This window comes from Cucurbita pepo, chromosome LG20, assembly GCF_002806865.2.
Source record: "Cucurbita pepo subsp. pepo cultivar mu-cu-16 chromosome LG20, ASM280686v2, whole genome shotgun sequence".
NCBI lineage: Eukaryota > Viridiplantae > Streptophyta > Magnoliopsida > Cucurbitales > Cucurbitaceae > Cucurbita > Cucurbita pepo.
The window spans coordinates 3359565-3375645 of NC_036657.1; the positions used below are offsets into that span (position 1 = coordinate 3359565).

Genomic DNA, 16081 nt, shown 5'->3' on the forward strand with positions numbered 1-16081 from the left:
GTTGTCGTGAAACTCAATAGTCAAATATTCGAATGAATTTATGAAATCGGCTACGCGAAAAGAGACATTAAAGTGGAAAGTCAAAGGTCGAGTTTATAACTTGCCAACCAACTTTGATAAACGAGTCACTCTATCTGCAAAAAGGCATCTTATTCCGTAACAATTTACAAGATTTTAGGTAATATTGCTTTAGTGAGTACATGATTATCTCTTTCATTTGGGGGAACGAGCATCATAGCTTGCTCGTACCTCGAGGCAAGCATGTGATTTACAATCATTTTTCTTATGGTTGTATGGTTTTTTTGTTAGTTTGTTGACTACCGTTAATAGTCGTAGTGTGATTAGAACCTTGAAACTCTTCAATGTGACTAGTTTCCGTTACGGTAGGGGTAAAATCGTCATCTAATAAATTTATGGAGCCAAGATTGCCGAAGCAAAGTGTGTTGCTCGCGAGGACAACACCAAGGTGATGTAAAGAGTGTCGAGGTGTAGCGGCGACCATTCATAACCAGATCGAGAGTTTCATTGAACTATATCTGGGCTGTTGTGCTTGAATGTCAAGTAACTATTGTTGAGCTATATTAAAAGGTGTTATGTAGCGTGAGTGTGATAGCGATTCTATTACAAAAGGTTGAAGGTAGTCTCGAGTTTAGAGTTGATCAACATATATGTGATGTTATTTCTCTTTCCACGTGTCTTTTTAGTTGTCCTTGTGACGTACCAAGTTGACCCGTTAACCAGCAAAAGGTAGAAAGACGGTTTTTAATATTATTTTCTCTGGGTAATATAATGTATTGTTTCTGTGCATGTTACTGTATAATATTGCTTTAGCCAGCATCACGAACAATTGATTTCACTGGTAATAAATACTAAGTGGTAATTTATTATTATTATTATAATTATTTTTTTTTGTGAGAAGTATACAGAATAAATTACTTAGTTTTGAATATTTAAAAAATACATGAATGAATATAGTCATTATTATAAATACTAAGTCGTAATCGAAATTAAATATTTAATGTTAATATATATATTATATATATATATATATATTTGGGATAAGAAGTTAATTATTATATACTTATAAGGAATAAATGGCGAAGTTTTGAATATTTTAAATACTAAGCCGTAATAAAATTAAATATTTAATGTTATATATATATATATATATATATTTGTTAATTATAAAAACTAATTATTATATACTTAAATTATAAGGAATAAATTGGGAAGTTTGTGGAATAATTGTTAATTTTACGAATTTTCGAGAACCCAAAAATATTTTTAAACCTATTTTTTTTTTTTTTTTTTTTTTTTTTTTTTTTTTTTTNGATTTGTTTACCGTTGATTATAAAATAGAAAAGAAAAAAAAAAAGAAAAAAAGAAAAAAAGAAAAAAAATCCTGTTTTACTGAAATTACAGTGTAAAGTGGGGCTGCGTTTAGCGAACGCGGAGTCTGCTAGGGTTTATTAAACAGCTGGGTTGGGCTTTGGGCATTGCCATAAGCGACATTAAAGGCCTCCGTCTCGGCTGCTCATTGCGCTTTCTGAATCCGGCACCAAATCTCTGCTACCCGATACGACCACTTATTTTCTTCGCAGTATCGGCAATGCCTCCGAAAGCTTCGAAATCCAAGGAAGCTCCAGCTGAACGACCTATTCTTGGCCGGTTTTCTTCCCATCTCAAGATTGGAATTGTACGTTCTTACTTCCAGCATTTATTTCATCGTGGATTTCCAGTTATGAATTGATTGGTTGCTTGGAATTGATAAGGATGAAATTTCACTGGATTGTTCATTTATCCGGAATTTTAAACAATGAGCTACGGTTTTTGTTTTTCATTTCATTGTTTATTGTTTCGTTGGAATGTATGGTTTTGTAATCCAGGATGCGAGTGCTAGTTATGGTTTTGCTGTTCCGCTACAAGATTACGCTTCTGATTTATAGTCTTTATTTATTTATTTATTTGTTTTAAATTTACGAAGTTGATTGTCTTTTTTTCTTTGTAGACTTTATTTATTGATTTAACTTTGGTTTTGATTGGCTTAGCGTTTGTTTGGAAGTTCTGTAAAATGATCTTTTTCTACTACTGCGCTTCAAATTATGGATGGACCTGGCTTTTGATACTTTGTACAATATTTTTCTGAAGGCATAGTAATGTTGTTAAGTGTTTGTTATCCATCTCTACAATTCAATGACTGGTGTTTGTTTGAGATTTCAGGTTGGATTGCCAAATGTTGGCAAATCTACTCTTTTCAACACACTCACAAAGCTGTCCATACCTGCCGAAAATTTCCCATTTTGCACCATTGAACCTAATGAAGCCAGAGTAAATGTGCCTGATGAGCGGTTTGAATGGCTTTGCAACTTATACAAACCGAAAAGCGAGGTTTGCTTACCATTTTTTACAGCTATTATCAAAGTCCCTCGTATAGCTCAACATTTCTTTAGATATTTTTTTGTTGTTGTGTCGGCTGTTAACACTGTTTAATTGTTCCATTTTAAGTCAGAGATGGAAAGTTATTTTTTATTTGGTTATTTCTAGTAGAACTGAAAGTGTATAGAAATCCAAGTGCTAGTAATGTTCAGTTCAATACTATCTTTCCATATGCATGTTGACCTCCAAAGCAGTAAATTAAATGCACAACACCATTAATAACGTTGTGATATAAGTTTGTCACTTAATGCACTGTCCCATCGACTTCATTATTTTTGTGTTCAACCGTTTTTTTTTTTTTTTTGAAAAAAATATTCTTCTATGATGGTTATAATTAGGATTTTCACTTGATAAGATTTTATTGTGGTGTCAAAGTTTTGACAGAAATTTATGGAACATGAAACGTAAGTGCTAAAGTACAAACCCCATCCACAGAGAGATTTGCTATAGCATGGTAAGAGGTTTGCTAGTAGCCTTAGAGGAAGGCAAAAGTGTTTGACGGTTGATGATATTAAGGTGCATCGAATGATTTGCCCCATCCACTTTCATCTCATTTCTAGCTCTATTATTGTTTTCAAACTATCCTCTTGCCCCTAAGAATGATAGATTTTTCAAAGAAGTCCGTTCAGTAATTACATCTTTTCGGTGGAAAAGACATGAAAAATACATGGGACTCATTATTGAATCTATGAAGTCAATGGACAGGGAAGAAAAGGTTGCAATATGGGCTTTTAAAGGTGTAGAAAGGGGGTTGGATAAGTTTCCTAAGCATGATGAATAACTTCCAAAGAAACCTAGAACCTCCACCCCTGCCGTTACCAACTTGCCTGCCTTGTTTATTTGTTTGACCATGTTAAATTATGATAGGGAAACATAAGATGTCTTGGCTCTCTTATCCTCCCTCTCCCCTTTTCGCTTTCGGCCCAGGAGGGGGGATTCCTGCTTTTGGAGTCCTTGTCTTTCCACAAATTTTTATTGTAGCTCTTTCTTCTAGTGCTTAACGAACTTTTCATCGATGGGTGGTTCTATTTTCTCCTCAGTTTGGAAGGTGAAAATTCTCAAGAGGTTGGAGTTCTTCATGTGTCTGGTGTTGCATGGAAGAGTTTACACCTTGGATCAGATATCGACTAGAAGATCTTTAGTGCTTGGGTTGCTTTGTTGTATCTATGCAAGAGAGTGGCATAGGAACTAGATCATTTCATGTGGAAAAACAATAGAATCTGTAGAGAGCGTGAGAGTTCTTATGACGATGTTTGGTCTCTTGATATATTCTTTGTTTCTCTTTGGAATTTTGTTTCTAGGCTCTTTTGTAATTATTCGTTTGATCTTATTTCTCTTGGCTGAAGCCCTTTCTTGTAATTTGGCTCCTTTTTGTGGGTTTTTCCTTTTTTGTATGCACGTGAATTCTTTCATTTTTTTCCTCAATGAAAGTCAACTTTTTTCACATAAAAAGTTGGATGAAGCCTTCTTGTGGGTGATCTCAGTCACAGTTACTCTTCGTGAACCAAAATTGGGTTACTGTTAATGATTTGATTTTCTTATGAAAAATGAGATGCTACTCTTCATGAAGAAACCATGTCTATCCCCATTATGGTGGTTGGACTGAAGTTAGTGGCATTCATTTGGATTTTTGAGTTTGGGATTCTTTCAAAGCTTGATGAAGCTAGAGAAGGTTATTTTGAGGTTGTTAAAAGGGCTCAAAATAAGTCCCACTTTTCAAAACCCCTAGTCAATGTTGGAGGTAGTTTTGGGTTTCTTCTTGAGATTGGGATTTCTCAACCCTCTGTTCCAGCAGTTTGAAAGGGATCTGAAAAACTTGCTTATTAGCATTTACCATACAAACAAAATACTATTTTATTTTAAAGTAGTACTATCATACTTTTGGCAATATAAATTTCAATTTTGAGTTATGTGTTGCATCATTCTGAAGTAATCTTAATGTACAGGTTTCGGCATTTCTGGAAATCCATGACATTGCTGGACTGGTTCGAGGAGCTCATGAAGGACAAGGGTTGGGCAACAGTTTCTTATCGCACATCCGTGCTGTTGACGGCATTTTCCATGTTTTACGTAAGATGTCCACATCAGCCGTGCCCTCTACTTTGAAGTTTTGTTGCTTGCTTTCAACTGATTACATTAATGATTGGTTTAACATTCTAGATGACGTTTGGAGTTTTCTTATTTGCCATTTAAAACAAATTTCTAACTAAGATTACTTTCAGAAGTTTGTCAACGTTTTAGTTTCTCTCTCTCTTTTTTTTTTTTTTTTGGGGGGGGGGGGTGTCCCTCTCTCTCTTCCCTTTGATGATTTTTTTCTTTTTTTTGTGAGTACACATGTTGGCCCATGGATTGGTTTGATTTTCATGCACCATAAGCTTTTTCTTATGTTCTGTATTTTATATCTTCTTCTTCTCCCCCCCTCTCTTTCTCTTTCTCTAGGTGCATTTGAGGATGCAGATATTATTCATGTTGACGATACCGTGGATCCTGTTAGGGATTTAGAGGTTATCAGTGAAGAACTACGTTTGAAGGTTTGCCTTATTTTTGCAATTCTGGTTTTCTTTTAAATTTCAATGTTGGATTGTAACCTTTACCGGTTGAAGATTTTGAATAATCAAAATTTTCCAATTTACTGTCAAATTGAGAATAGAAAATGTTTCGCACTCTCATGAATGAGATCTTTTAAGAAGTAAAACTAAATCTTTGGTCCTGCTTCTATTATGTGATCACCCAGTAGCATGGCTGACATTACATTTTCCACGGTATATGTTCAGTGTGCTCTAACATTAACTGGAAGATACTTGAATTACTTTATCTCCTCTAAAGCCAGTTATACAAAGTTATAGTGCCTGATATTTCACTAAATGATAAAGTTGAACTGTTCTTGTAATGTTTGCAATATATATATATATATATATATATATATATATATATATATATATATATATATATNTTAGAGGAGGGAAAGGGGAGAGGTTCAGCTTACTTTCTTTAATTTTGGACATGTAAACCTTGCAGGGTATCTTAGGTACTTTATGGCTTGGGACATTTTAGTGGAAAAAAAACCTCTTCCACTCATTTTTACTTGTTATTGTCATTATTTTCCACCCCTGATAGCACTTCTGAAATTGTTTTATTCATTTAAAATTTTATGTCCCACCTAGGATATTGAATTTATGAAAAATAAAATTGAGGATCTTGAGAAGAGCATGAAGAGAAGCAATGACAAGCAGTTGAAGATTGAACTCGAGTGCTGCCTAAAGGTGTGGTTTTCATATTTGGAATTCTGTTTTTGTTGTGATGTGCTTTTTCTTTATGTACTTTTCTAGTCTGATGTACTTTTTTGTACTCTTTACTATAACCAAGTCACTTATTGAAGGTTAATTGACCTTGATGAACAAAAACAGTAATATTAATGCTTAATGAACTAAATTGATGATATAATTACATTTTCAGGTCAAGGCATCGCTTGAGGAAGGTAAAGATGTTCGTTTGGGTGATTGGAAAGCTGCTGATGTTGAGATTCTCAATACTTTTCAGTTGCTCACGGCCAAGCCTGTTGTTTATTTGGTAAGCCTTATCATGTTAACAAGTATCTCTGCTGTTATATTATATTTGTTGGTTCTTTGTTGTCTATATATTGTTTACTTGTTGAACATATCATTTTCAATTCTTTCTATCTGTTGTATTGATTCAAGTATGGACGGCTTTCTCCAAATTTTGTGTCTTAGTTTTTATTTATTTATTTATTTATTATTATTATTATTTTTTATGATGTCTTTTAGTCTTTATTATTCAAGTAAATATCCAAAATTTTAAAGTATATGTTTTGTGGAAGTAGATCACTGTTTTTCTTTTAAAATGTTGATCAACTATCACTCTTAGCAACATTCAAACTCAAAAGACTAACCATTCCAGGGTCATTGAAAGGCTGGATGCTGTGGAGGAGGAAAGAGGCCTTAGCCAAGATGAAAAAGAAACCTTTAGGTCTCTTGCCAAGTTGTTAGAGGGAAGCCTTTGGTTTAGGCCTCCTCCAAGATCACTCAATCCTCGTAAAATAAAGCGGGTTGTTAAAGCGAAGCCCTTAGGCTTCCTCCCAAGGTCTATCAACTATTTTTTTAGGGTGGGTTTAGATTATAGCCAATTTTCATTCTTCTCTTTGGCTGCCAGTTTGCTATGAATTTTCTAGTTACTTTTAGGTCTGAACATTTTCAATCAGAGTTTTTTTTTAAAGTTTGTTTTGTCTTGTGTGGTTCATTTTGTTGGGTTATATTTTTTGTATGCCATTTGTTTTCCTTCATCTTTCTCATTAAAATTGTGGTTTTAATTTTTTTTAAAGAAACAAAAGTAGCCTATAAGTGGTTTGAAAGGTCAGCTTCACAGTGTGGTTTCTAAGTAAGTAATCGTTTGTAGGAGAGGATGCAAGTTTAACTGGCTTGAGGGGGTGAGAGTTAAGGTCCTTTCATAGATTTGCTTCATTCAGACAGCAAATCTTCTGTGATAGAATGGTAATGCAAGGAGTTTATTGATTTCTTGCCACCATTTTCTTCAGGGACCCAGATCTGGGGTGGTCCCTTGAAATCTGATTTGGTGCCTTTCTGTGCAAAAGAGCTTAGAGCTTGTAAGACCTTTTCAAGCAAATGGAGTCTTGAAAGCTTTAAGGCACACAACTTCAGCGCCGAGTTCTTTAAAAACAAAAAGCACTTTCAAGTTTGATTTTCTAGAGATGTTTCATGATTCTTTTTCAGACTGGGTTTGACATACTAAAGCTAGTAAGACTGACTTGATTCCCAAGTGGTCTAATTCTTCTGAAGTCTCAGATTTCACATTCATAACCTAATGATTGGCATTTACAATGTCTTTGCTGAAGGATTAGCAGCTATACAGGGGTGATTCTTCCTCCTACTGTCTCTTTTTTGATCAAGCCTTTTACTGTCTGTTTTGTTCAATCAATTGCTAATAGACAAATTATTGATTCTATATTTGTAACTAATGACATGGTGGATGATTGGAAATGCACGAGAAGAAAAGGAGTAATTTTAATTGGATCTTAAGAATTCTAGGATAAATTTGATTTTGGAAGAATGCTTGAGGCCAAAGTTTTCGTTGCTTGTTAGACGAGGGGATGATCGAGTGTATCAAATGCTTACTCTAGTATTATCAATGGCTGGTTGATACGCTTGGACTTAATCATCCACTTCCTCCAAGTGGCAATGGCCGGTAGATATCATGCATCTCCACTTGTTTATCAAATCCTTACGAGCCAATAGATTTAGCTAAGTCACCTTATTTTTACCAAATATTTCTCTCTGTTTTCTTTATTATCATTATTATTTTGTTTTGGGGAATTAAAAGCCATATTATTATTATCAATGGCTGGTAGATGACAATGCCTTCTATCAATTATTTATTCGGTTGTCCACCTTTTTTTGAGATTAGATTTCTTAGATTGACTTTGAAGTTGTTTCTAAGATACTGCAATATTTCTTTAAAGAGGAACAGATACTTTAAGACGTGGATTGATCAGACAACCCAAATAGAATATGAAATTGATGAGCAGATCATAGAAATTCCATAAAATAAAACCTATCCCTTCAAACCCAACTGCATGATACAAGACATAAAGTCTTCTCTGCCAGATCAAATTTTATTGTTGTCACGAGGTTGAACCTTCTAAACCAATAATATTGGATGAGATCACTACTACAATGCAATTAGATAGTTGCTCGATTTTTTACGTTTGAAGTCAATTAAGGACCTGTGAAAATAATTGTTTTCTTCTGATTGAATATTCAGTAGTTGTCCACAGCATAACTTATTGATAAACTTGTGCACGATCTGTTTTCTACTTCTCTAATTTCTCCTTTTTTTTTTTTTAATTGACCTGAATGATATTTCTATTGTGCTCTACTTCTATAATTTCTCATAATTTTTTTTTTTATTTGACCTGAATGATGTTTCTATTGTGCTCATATTTTTTCATTTTATAGGTTAACATGACAGAGAGAGATTACCAAAGAAAAAAGAATAAATTTCTCCCCAAGATTCATGCCTGGTTCGTAATCTATATTTCGCTTTATATCCTTTCTCATTTCCTACTATCAGCCTCGTTGTGTGTCTTTGTTTTTGTGCATGAAAATATTTGGACTGTTACATAAACTTATCGTAGAAAAAATTATCTTTTTGGTTCTCGAGATTTGAGTAACAGGTCTATTTAGTACTTCAGTTTCGAAAGCTCAAACTTTCATCCCTAAGGTTTAGGAAATAGTTTATTTTAGTCATTTGAGTGATAGTCAACTTAACAAAAGAGTGACATGACATATTTTATAATAAAATAAGTGGCTTGACTATTTAAAAGAAAAGAAAAGAAAAGAAAAAACTCTCTTTCACTCTCGCTCCTCCCCACTTCCCTTCTCTCACCTCCATTGCCCCCTCCCCTTTAGCTCTCTCATCTTCCTCGAGCACGTTCAATAATGGTGAAACCCATGACATCGCCTTCACATATCCTTTTGTCCTGCACCATTTTTTCTCTCTTCTAGTTCTCTCTTGCTTCGAGGCATGAATGAAAACAACTCTCTTTTTCACTCTCGCTCCTCCCCACTTCCCCCTCCCCTTTAACTCTCTCATCTCCAGCGAGCATGTTCAATAATGGTGAAACCCATGACGTCGCCCTCACATATCCTTTTGTCCTGCCCCATTTTCTCTCTCTCTTCTAGTTCTCTTTTGCTTCGAGGCATGAATGGAAACAACTCTCTTTCACTCTCGCTCCTCCCCACTTCCCCGCTCCCCCTCCATCGCCCCCTCCCCTTTAACTCTCTCATCTCCAGCGAGCATGTTCAATAATGGTGAAACCCATGACGTCGCCTTCACATATCCTTTTGTTCTGCACCATTTTCCCTCTCTTTTAGTTCTCTCTCTCGCTTCGAGGCATGAATGGAAATCATTGTTACGATCATCATCCTAGTTAAGCAAACACATTAGGTACATTGCTAAACGAGGCCTTGATTAAAGTGATCGTCCTATTGAAAATGGCGATAAGAAAACCCATATAAGCATCAGACGCCCCACCTCCAAAAAAAATGTGGAAATGTGGGTAGAGGGGAAAAGAAAAGGAAGGTCCAGACGGAAATTGGAAAACAGAGCAATTAGCTAAACCCAAGTGGAGAAGAGAGATGGGTAAGTGAAACAGGGGAAGATTGAAGCATTGAAGAAACAAAGAAGAAGAAGAAAATGATGAGATCCATGTGGAGCTTCTGACATTGAAGGGTCATTTCTCAACAAAAAAAAACCATGAGGGCTGGAAGAGAGGGACAAACGTGAGAGGGAGAGGGTTGGAAGAGAGGGACAAACGTGAGAGGGAGAGGGTTGGAAGAGAAGGAAAATGGTGAAGGAGAAAGGGATTGTGAATATTTTATTACAGAATACGTTGTGTCATTATTCTGCTAAGTTGCTATGGGTCATAGGACTAAAATGAACTATCTCCTAAACTTCATGGATGAAAGGGTAAGATTATAGCCAAACTTCATAATCCAAAAACAAGATTTTTCCCTTTAATTTATAGAGGGAATTTGCTTGATTTTCTGCGTTAATCTGCACATTGTGCGCACAAGATATTTCCTGATAATTGGCAACAAAATTAGAAAAATATTGTTCTAGGTCTAGTTTTAACATGCTCAATGTTATATTTTGTTGATTGTGCAGTTTCAAGCTTGCTATTCTATCAGCGGGATTTCTTATCCAATCAGTTTTCCGTCTATTATATGATTATCGTTTTATTTCTCCTTCCAATAAAACACTTTTATACGTGCTGTGTCTTGTGTTCACTTGCTCAATATTATGCTTATCATTTTTTTTTTTTTTTTTTTTTTTTTTTTTTTTTTTTTTTTTTTTTTTTTTTTTTTTTTNTTTTGTATTCTATAACTAGAAGTTCTTTTTCCTTTTCTATTTAAAGATTTACTTTTTTGAATTAACTATCCATCATCCAATACATTTTCTATTTATTTATTAAAAAAAAAAAAACAAAACAAAACATGTGCTATTTATGGATTGGATCGTATACGAAAGCAATCTTGGTTTATGTTCATGTACATTTGATTGCTTCTCTCTTCTCTCCTCCCATGATGATGCTATTTGCAATTAAATTTTAACGCTCTTCAAGTTCAACTGGAATTTGCTTGTTACAAATAATCAAGCAAACCTTTCCTAATAACAGGGTGCAGGAACACGGTGGTGAAACAATTATTCCTTTCAGTGGTGTGTTAGAAAGAAATCTTGCGGATATGTCGTCCCCAGATGAAGTAGAAAAGTATTGTGAAGAGAACAAGGTTCAAAGGTGAGTTTCCAGTCTTGGCTTTTTGTAGTACTAAGGACTTGAGGGGTTAAAATAAAAGAGAAAGGAGTTGCAAGAAATAAAATAATTTAATTCTATAGTTACAAGCATGGCATTGATCTTAATATTTTATAAACGTATATTCAATAATTATTAAATGTTATGTAATGAATTATTGAATTACAAATAATAATACTCGGTCCCAAATGCCTTGTTTTTTTTTTTTTTCTTTTTTTCAAGGAACAAGATGAGCTATCAACTTTCTTGTTTCTAGAAAAAAAAAAAAAAAAAAAAAACCANTAGCTGATTCCCTAATAAAAGCATAAAAACATAGATATCTTGTTTGATGGATGAAGTACACAAATTCAATCGTGTACTTGATTGGCATGCATGGAAAAGTACTACTGGTTCTAGTTCATGCTGCAGTGAATGTTTATTTTCAAACAAACCCATCTACTCTAGTTAAATTGCTTTTCCACATACATATTATGTTGGCATGTAATGTGAAGATCCATGCCAACAAGAATGTAATTGAGGAAGGAGAAAGAAAAGCCTACCCAACCATATGACTAAACAGTGTTACTTTCACAACAATTTTGAAGCTTCAGAATATATAGTAATAATTTGATACATAAAATGGTTAACTTTGTTACAGTGGCCTTCCAAAGATCATAAAGACTGGTTTCTCGGCGATCAATCTCATATACTTCTTCACTGCTGGTCCTGATGAGGTAAAATGCGTATCATAATTGTTTGCATGTATATGTGCACTTTATTCTTTTACATATCAATAGTTGTTCTAATATCACGTATATTTTAACCGTTTCTTGCCTTTGATGTCTGTTAAATTGTTTTCTGAGGATTGGTAGTTAGTATGATATTAGAGCCATAGGAGTAAACGCTAAAGAAGCCTGCCTTCTCTCTGCTGAAGATGATAGTATTTTAGTTATCCAAATTATTGAAATTATTTATTTTTGATCTTGTACAGGGTTAAATTCATACTTCGGTAAGCTTTCCTCATTAGGTCTACATCTGTATCTTTAATCATTTCTTATTTTTAACTTTGATTTTCACTACCCCCTATCAGATAGGGAAGTTTTGGTAGAGGTGCATCTTTGCTTGGGTAGTGGAGATATTCGTTTCTGGACGCCCAATTTCTCTAATGAATTATCTTGTCGTTCTTACCTCCTCCTCTTGGGTGCCCATTGAAACACATAGAAACCGTATATTTTCCTTGTTATGGAAGATATAAGTCTCTTTGCTTGTCTGGCTTTACATGGGACTGTTAACCCTGTGGACCGCGTTTAAAACACATCTTCTTTTTGCTTGCTTTGGCTGTAGTAGTGTATTCTTTGCAGGGAGGCACCTGAGGATTGAGATGCAAGTTGGCACTCTCGATTAAGACTCCTTTTCGGGACATTTGGTGTGTGCATGATTGATAATATGATTGTCATCTAATGGTGGAGGAGGTCTTAATCTATCTACCTTATGAAATTAGGGTTGTATCCTTTGGCTGGCTGTTTTTTTCTTTCTATCTATTTTATGCAGCCGCTAGAGAGAAATGAGTGAATTTTTAGAGGGGTTGAGAGTTCATTGGAAGAGGTGTGGTCCCTTGCCAAGTTTAATGCCTCTCTTATCTACTTCAAAAAAATTCTGTAGTTGTCCTCTTGGTCTTATTATTTTAGATTGGAGACATTTTTTTTTTAATCTTGTTAGGTGTTTAGGTGCTGTTTTGGGCTTCCGCTTTTTGGGTTTTATTTTTGTATGCCCCAATTTGCATCCTTTCATTTATTCTTAATGAAAGTACATTACATAGTCTGTTTTAGGGATTGGCAACTTACCCATTCAGTGACTTTGGTACTGGATGTTCCAAAAATAGGGTACTATCGGGTCGGGTGAATTCAATAATAGATGCCCGTTGGCATTCCAGCCTTCCTTCCTTCTCCTTTCAACCTACCCGAAAGAGAATCCAGTGTTTCTTGGTCGTGAGTATCTGAATAGGACGAACTGCCCCATGATTTACTTCGGAACAAAACAATGCATGATTACTATAAAATAATAATATTAACTCTGGTCAAGTAGAGGGATGGTAGTATTTATTTTATGATGTATGGTCTTTATTTTATGATGTAGTTCTCTCCCACACCTTTCAAATGGGTTTCCAAGTTTATAACTAGGACTAACTAATTCTTAGGGATGAAAACTATATAGATTCTGTCAGTTTTGGAAATTTATGGGATGGTAGTAATGAGTTATGATATATAGTATTTATTTTATGATGTACTCTCCCACGCCTTTCAAATGAGTTTCCAAAGTCATAACTAGGACTAGCTAAATCTTAGTAATGAAAACTATAGATTCTCAGTTTTGGAAATGTATTTACTGAAATGATTGGTTCTTTACATAGAATGAAATAGACAACCAAACCAAAAATTTTGAAAGATCTAATTGAATTAACCCCAATTTGTTCAGTTCGGCTAACACTGGATGAGTTCTATGTTTCTGTACTTGTTTTCACATCACACCTTTTCCTTTTAAATAGTTTTCTCGGCGTCCAAATTGTAATCACTATTCAGAAACTTCAATCGAATTTGACTATTTTTTTTGTTCTATTTAATTTTGTCGAAATACTAATTTAACCATAACTCATTTTCCAGAACTTAAAACTAAGAACTATACCTATTCAGTTTTGATTTAGATTTAGCACTTCCCAAGTTACTCCCCATTAATGGTCGTATTTACTATTTATTAAATTTCTTCAATATATTCAATGTAGAATACCTTCAGTTTGTTTCCTTTGATTTTTGCAAATGTCTAAAATTGTGATTGTTTGCTGTCTAAGTCTCCTATTTATTGCTGTAGTAACTGTTGGCTTGATCCAATGATGAATATATGTTTACCTTTGCAGGTGAAATGCTGGCAAATTAGACGACAGACAAAGGCTCCTCAAGCTGCAGGAACAATTCATACTGATTTTGAAAAAGGGTTCATTTGTGCTGAGGTTATTCTGAACCTTTCATAAATTTATATTTAAACAATTTTAGTTGCAGTCCGTCAGTAAACAGAGCCCTCATGTTTAGGCCGAGTGATCGTTAGATCGATTAGGCCTTTTGACCTTTTTCATGCTTATGTTGGCTTTTGATATTTTATTATTATCATTTTTTTAGAATCTTGAAATTTTCGTAGGATGTTATCCTAATTTTTATGTTGGTTTTAGGTTATGAAATTTGAGGATCTCAAGGAACATGGCAGCGAGACGGCAGTCAAGGTATATATATTCAATCTTGATTCTTGCTATATTAGAATTTGGATTTAAGAAAAGCGTTAATTTTAAACCAGTTTCTGATAAATGAGAATATTATAAAAATATAATTAATCATCGACAAATTATTTCCATATTTAACCAACCTACAAGATGCATCATGATCATTTTTATACATATTTATCTTCTTTATTTTGAGTTTAAAATATGGTGGGTGATTCAAACTTCTAATCTCTTGATCGGGGTTCATTTGCATGGAAATTGTATTAGGACTCCGTCTCTGATCTAATTCAAACTTTTGATCTCTTGATCGGAGTTCATTTGCATGGAAATTGTATTAGGACTCCGTCTCTGATCTAATTCAAACTTTTGATCTCTTGATCGAAGTTCATCTGCATGGAAATTGTATTAGGACTCCGTCTTTGATCTAATTCAAACTTTTGATCTCTTGATCGGAGTTCACCTGCATGGAAATTGTATTAGGACTCCGTCTCTGATCTAATTCAAACTTTTGATCTCTTGATCGGAGTTCATTTGCATGGAAATTGTATTAGGACTCCGTCTCTGATCTAATTCAAACTTTTGATCTCTTGATCGGAGTTCATTTGCATGGAAATTGTATTAGGACTCCGTCTCTGATCTAATTCAAACTTTTGATCTCTTGATCGGAGTTCATTTGCATGGAAATTGTATTAGGACTCCGTCTCTGATCTAAATAAGTTCCAATCCTACCTATCGGCCCGACACGACATATCCCTTGTTATTTTATTTGGAGCAGGGGGGACTAAAACTCTTTTACCTCTCATCCTTCTTTTACAGGCTGCTGGAAAATACAAACAAGAGGGAAAGACTTACGTGGTCCAAGATGGAGACATTATATTCTTCAAATTCAATGTTTCCGGAGGTGGCAAAAAATGAGTCTCATATAACGTAATATCGATCCTCTGTACTCTCTTTTATTTATTAGATTTCTCGAGTCCCCTGTTTCTTTTTTTGGTTATGTTAATGTCTTACTGAAATCAACCCTGAATTTTGGACTTAGTAGCCTGTTTGAGCGTTGCTATAAAGAAATTCCTCTGTTTCCAAGTTAAATTTATAGAAACCTTGCGTGATATTTACTGTTCTTCACATTTCTCCTCAGATCAACATTGCAGTATATAAACAAAACTGTATGTCATCTTTTCATCTCTTGATTTTTCTTCTCCTAATCTTCTTTTCCCCCTTTCCCGTTTTATTAAAATGATATGTTTAGAACAAGAAGTTTGATGTTGGCAGATTCCGAGTTCGTTGTTTGAATTGATTCGAGTCGATAAAATACAGTGGCTTGATGAATGTCGTCGCCACCCATGCAATATTCTTGGCTTAAATAGTCAAGGAATGAAAAGGAAGATAATTTAAATTAAACTGCCTTGAAACTTATACTTCCAAGTTTTTTACATGTCTCGGTGGTTTGGGCGTTGCGTTCGGGTGGGTGTGGGTGCTTTGGGTACGTTTTTTTGAATCTACAGGTAGATGTTTTTGTTAGTAATACCTCTATTCTTTTTTCTATTAACTTTTGTTTATCAAGCTGTCGTAAGCTTTCAATAAGATTATTGTTCGAGATAAATTCATGGTGTACTAGAAAAAATGATTCTAATTAGTACATACTTCTGTTCTTCAATATTCTTATAAAGGTGGATCACTCTCATTTTCTTATTATTACTTTTTTTCATGGAAGACCGTGTTAGATCTATGGGAGCAAAGCTTCTTACTCGTTGCCCCTTCTGATATATCCCTTTTGGAATTCCAAAGTTGTAAACTATTTGTCTCAATTGTTTATTTAGAACTATGAACATGAAATCCATTAATCAATCAATTTGCTATATAATAAATCAACCTTTCCTCCATAATCTTTATTTTTGTATATTTTGAATTAGCATATAAAATTTTAATTATTTCGTGACACCCACCACCCCTACAAAACAAACACTAAAGGTTGACCAGTGCTTTGTTTAGCTGATTTTTAATTCTACATTACTTCCTCCCTCAGTTACAATTTCATTTCAAGTTTTTTT

At 34.4% G+C, this 16081-nt stretch overlaps 1 protein-coding gene across 1 annotated transcript; it reads left to right on the plus strand.

Moving 5' to 3' along the window:
- The first annotated feature begins 1460 nt into the window (after nt 1-1460).
- LOC111783155 (obg-like ATPase 1) lies at nt 1461-15155 on the plus strand. Its single transcript, XM_023664055.1, has 12 exons — nt 1461-1696; nt 2221-2388; nt 4383-4506; nt 4876-4967; nt 5601-5699; nt 5893-6006; nt 8427-8491; nt 10649-10768; nt 11421-11496; nt 13674-13766; nt 13983-14033; nt 14847-15155. Exons 1-12 carry the CDS (start codon nt 1610-1612, stop codon nt 14943-14945), a joined length of 1188 nt encoding a protein of 395 aa, XP_023519823.1. The 5' UTR covers nt 1461-1609; the 3' UTR covers nt 14946-15155.
- Nucleotides 15156-16081: the final 926 nt, after the last annotated feature.

What these genes read in the sequence shown, in the direction of transcription:
- LOC111783155 (XM_023664055.1), top strand. Translation starts at nt 1,610, where the DNA reads ATGCCTCCGAAAGCTTCGAAATCCAAGGAAGCTCCAGCTGAACGACCT. An exon ending in GTGAAGAACTACGTTTGAAG is followed by an intron (nt 4,968 to 5,600) that starts GTTTGCCTTATT and finishes TGTCCCACCTAG; the next exon opens with GATATTGAATTTATGAAAAA. An exon ending in CCAAGCCTGTTGTTTATTTG is followed by an intron (nt 6,007 to 8,426) that starts GTAAGCCTTATC and finishes TTCATTTTATAG; the next exon opens with GTTAACATGACAGAGAGAGA.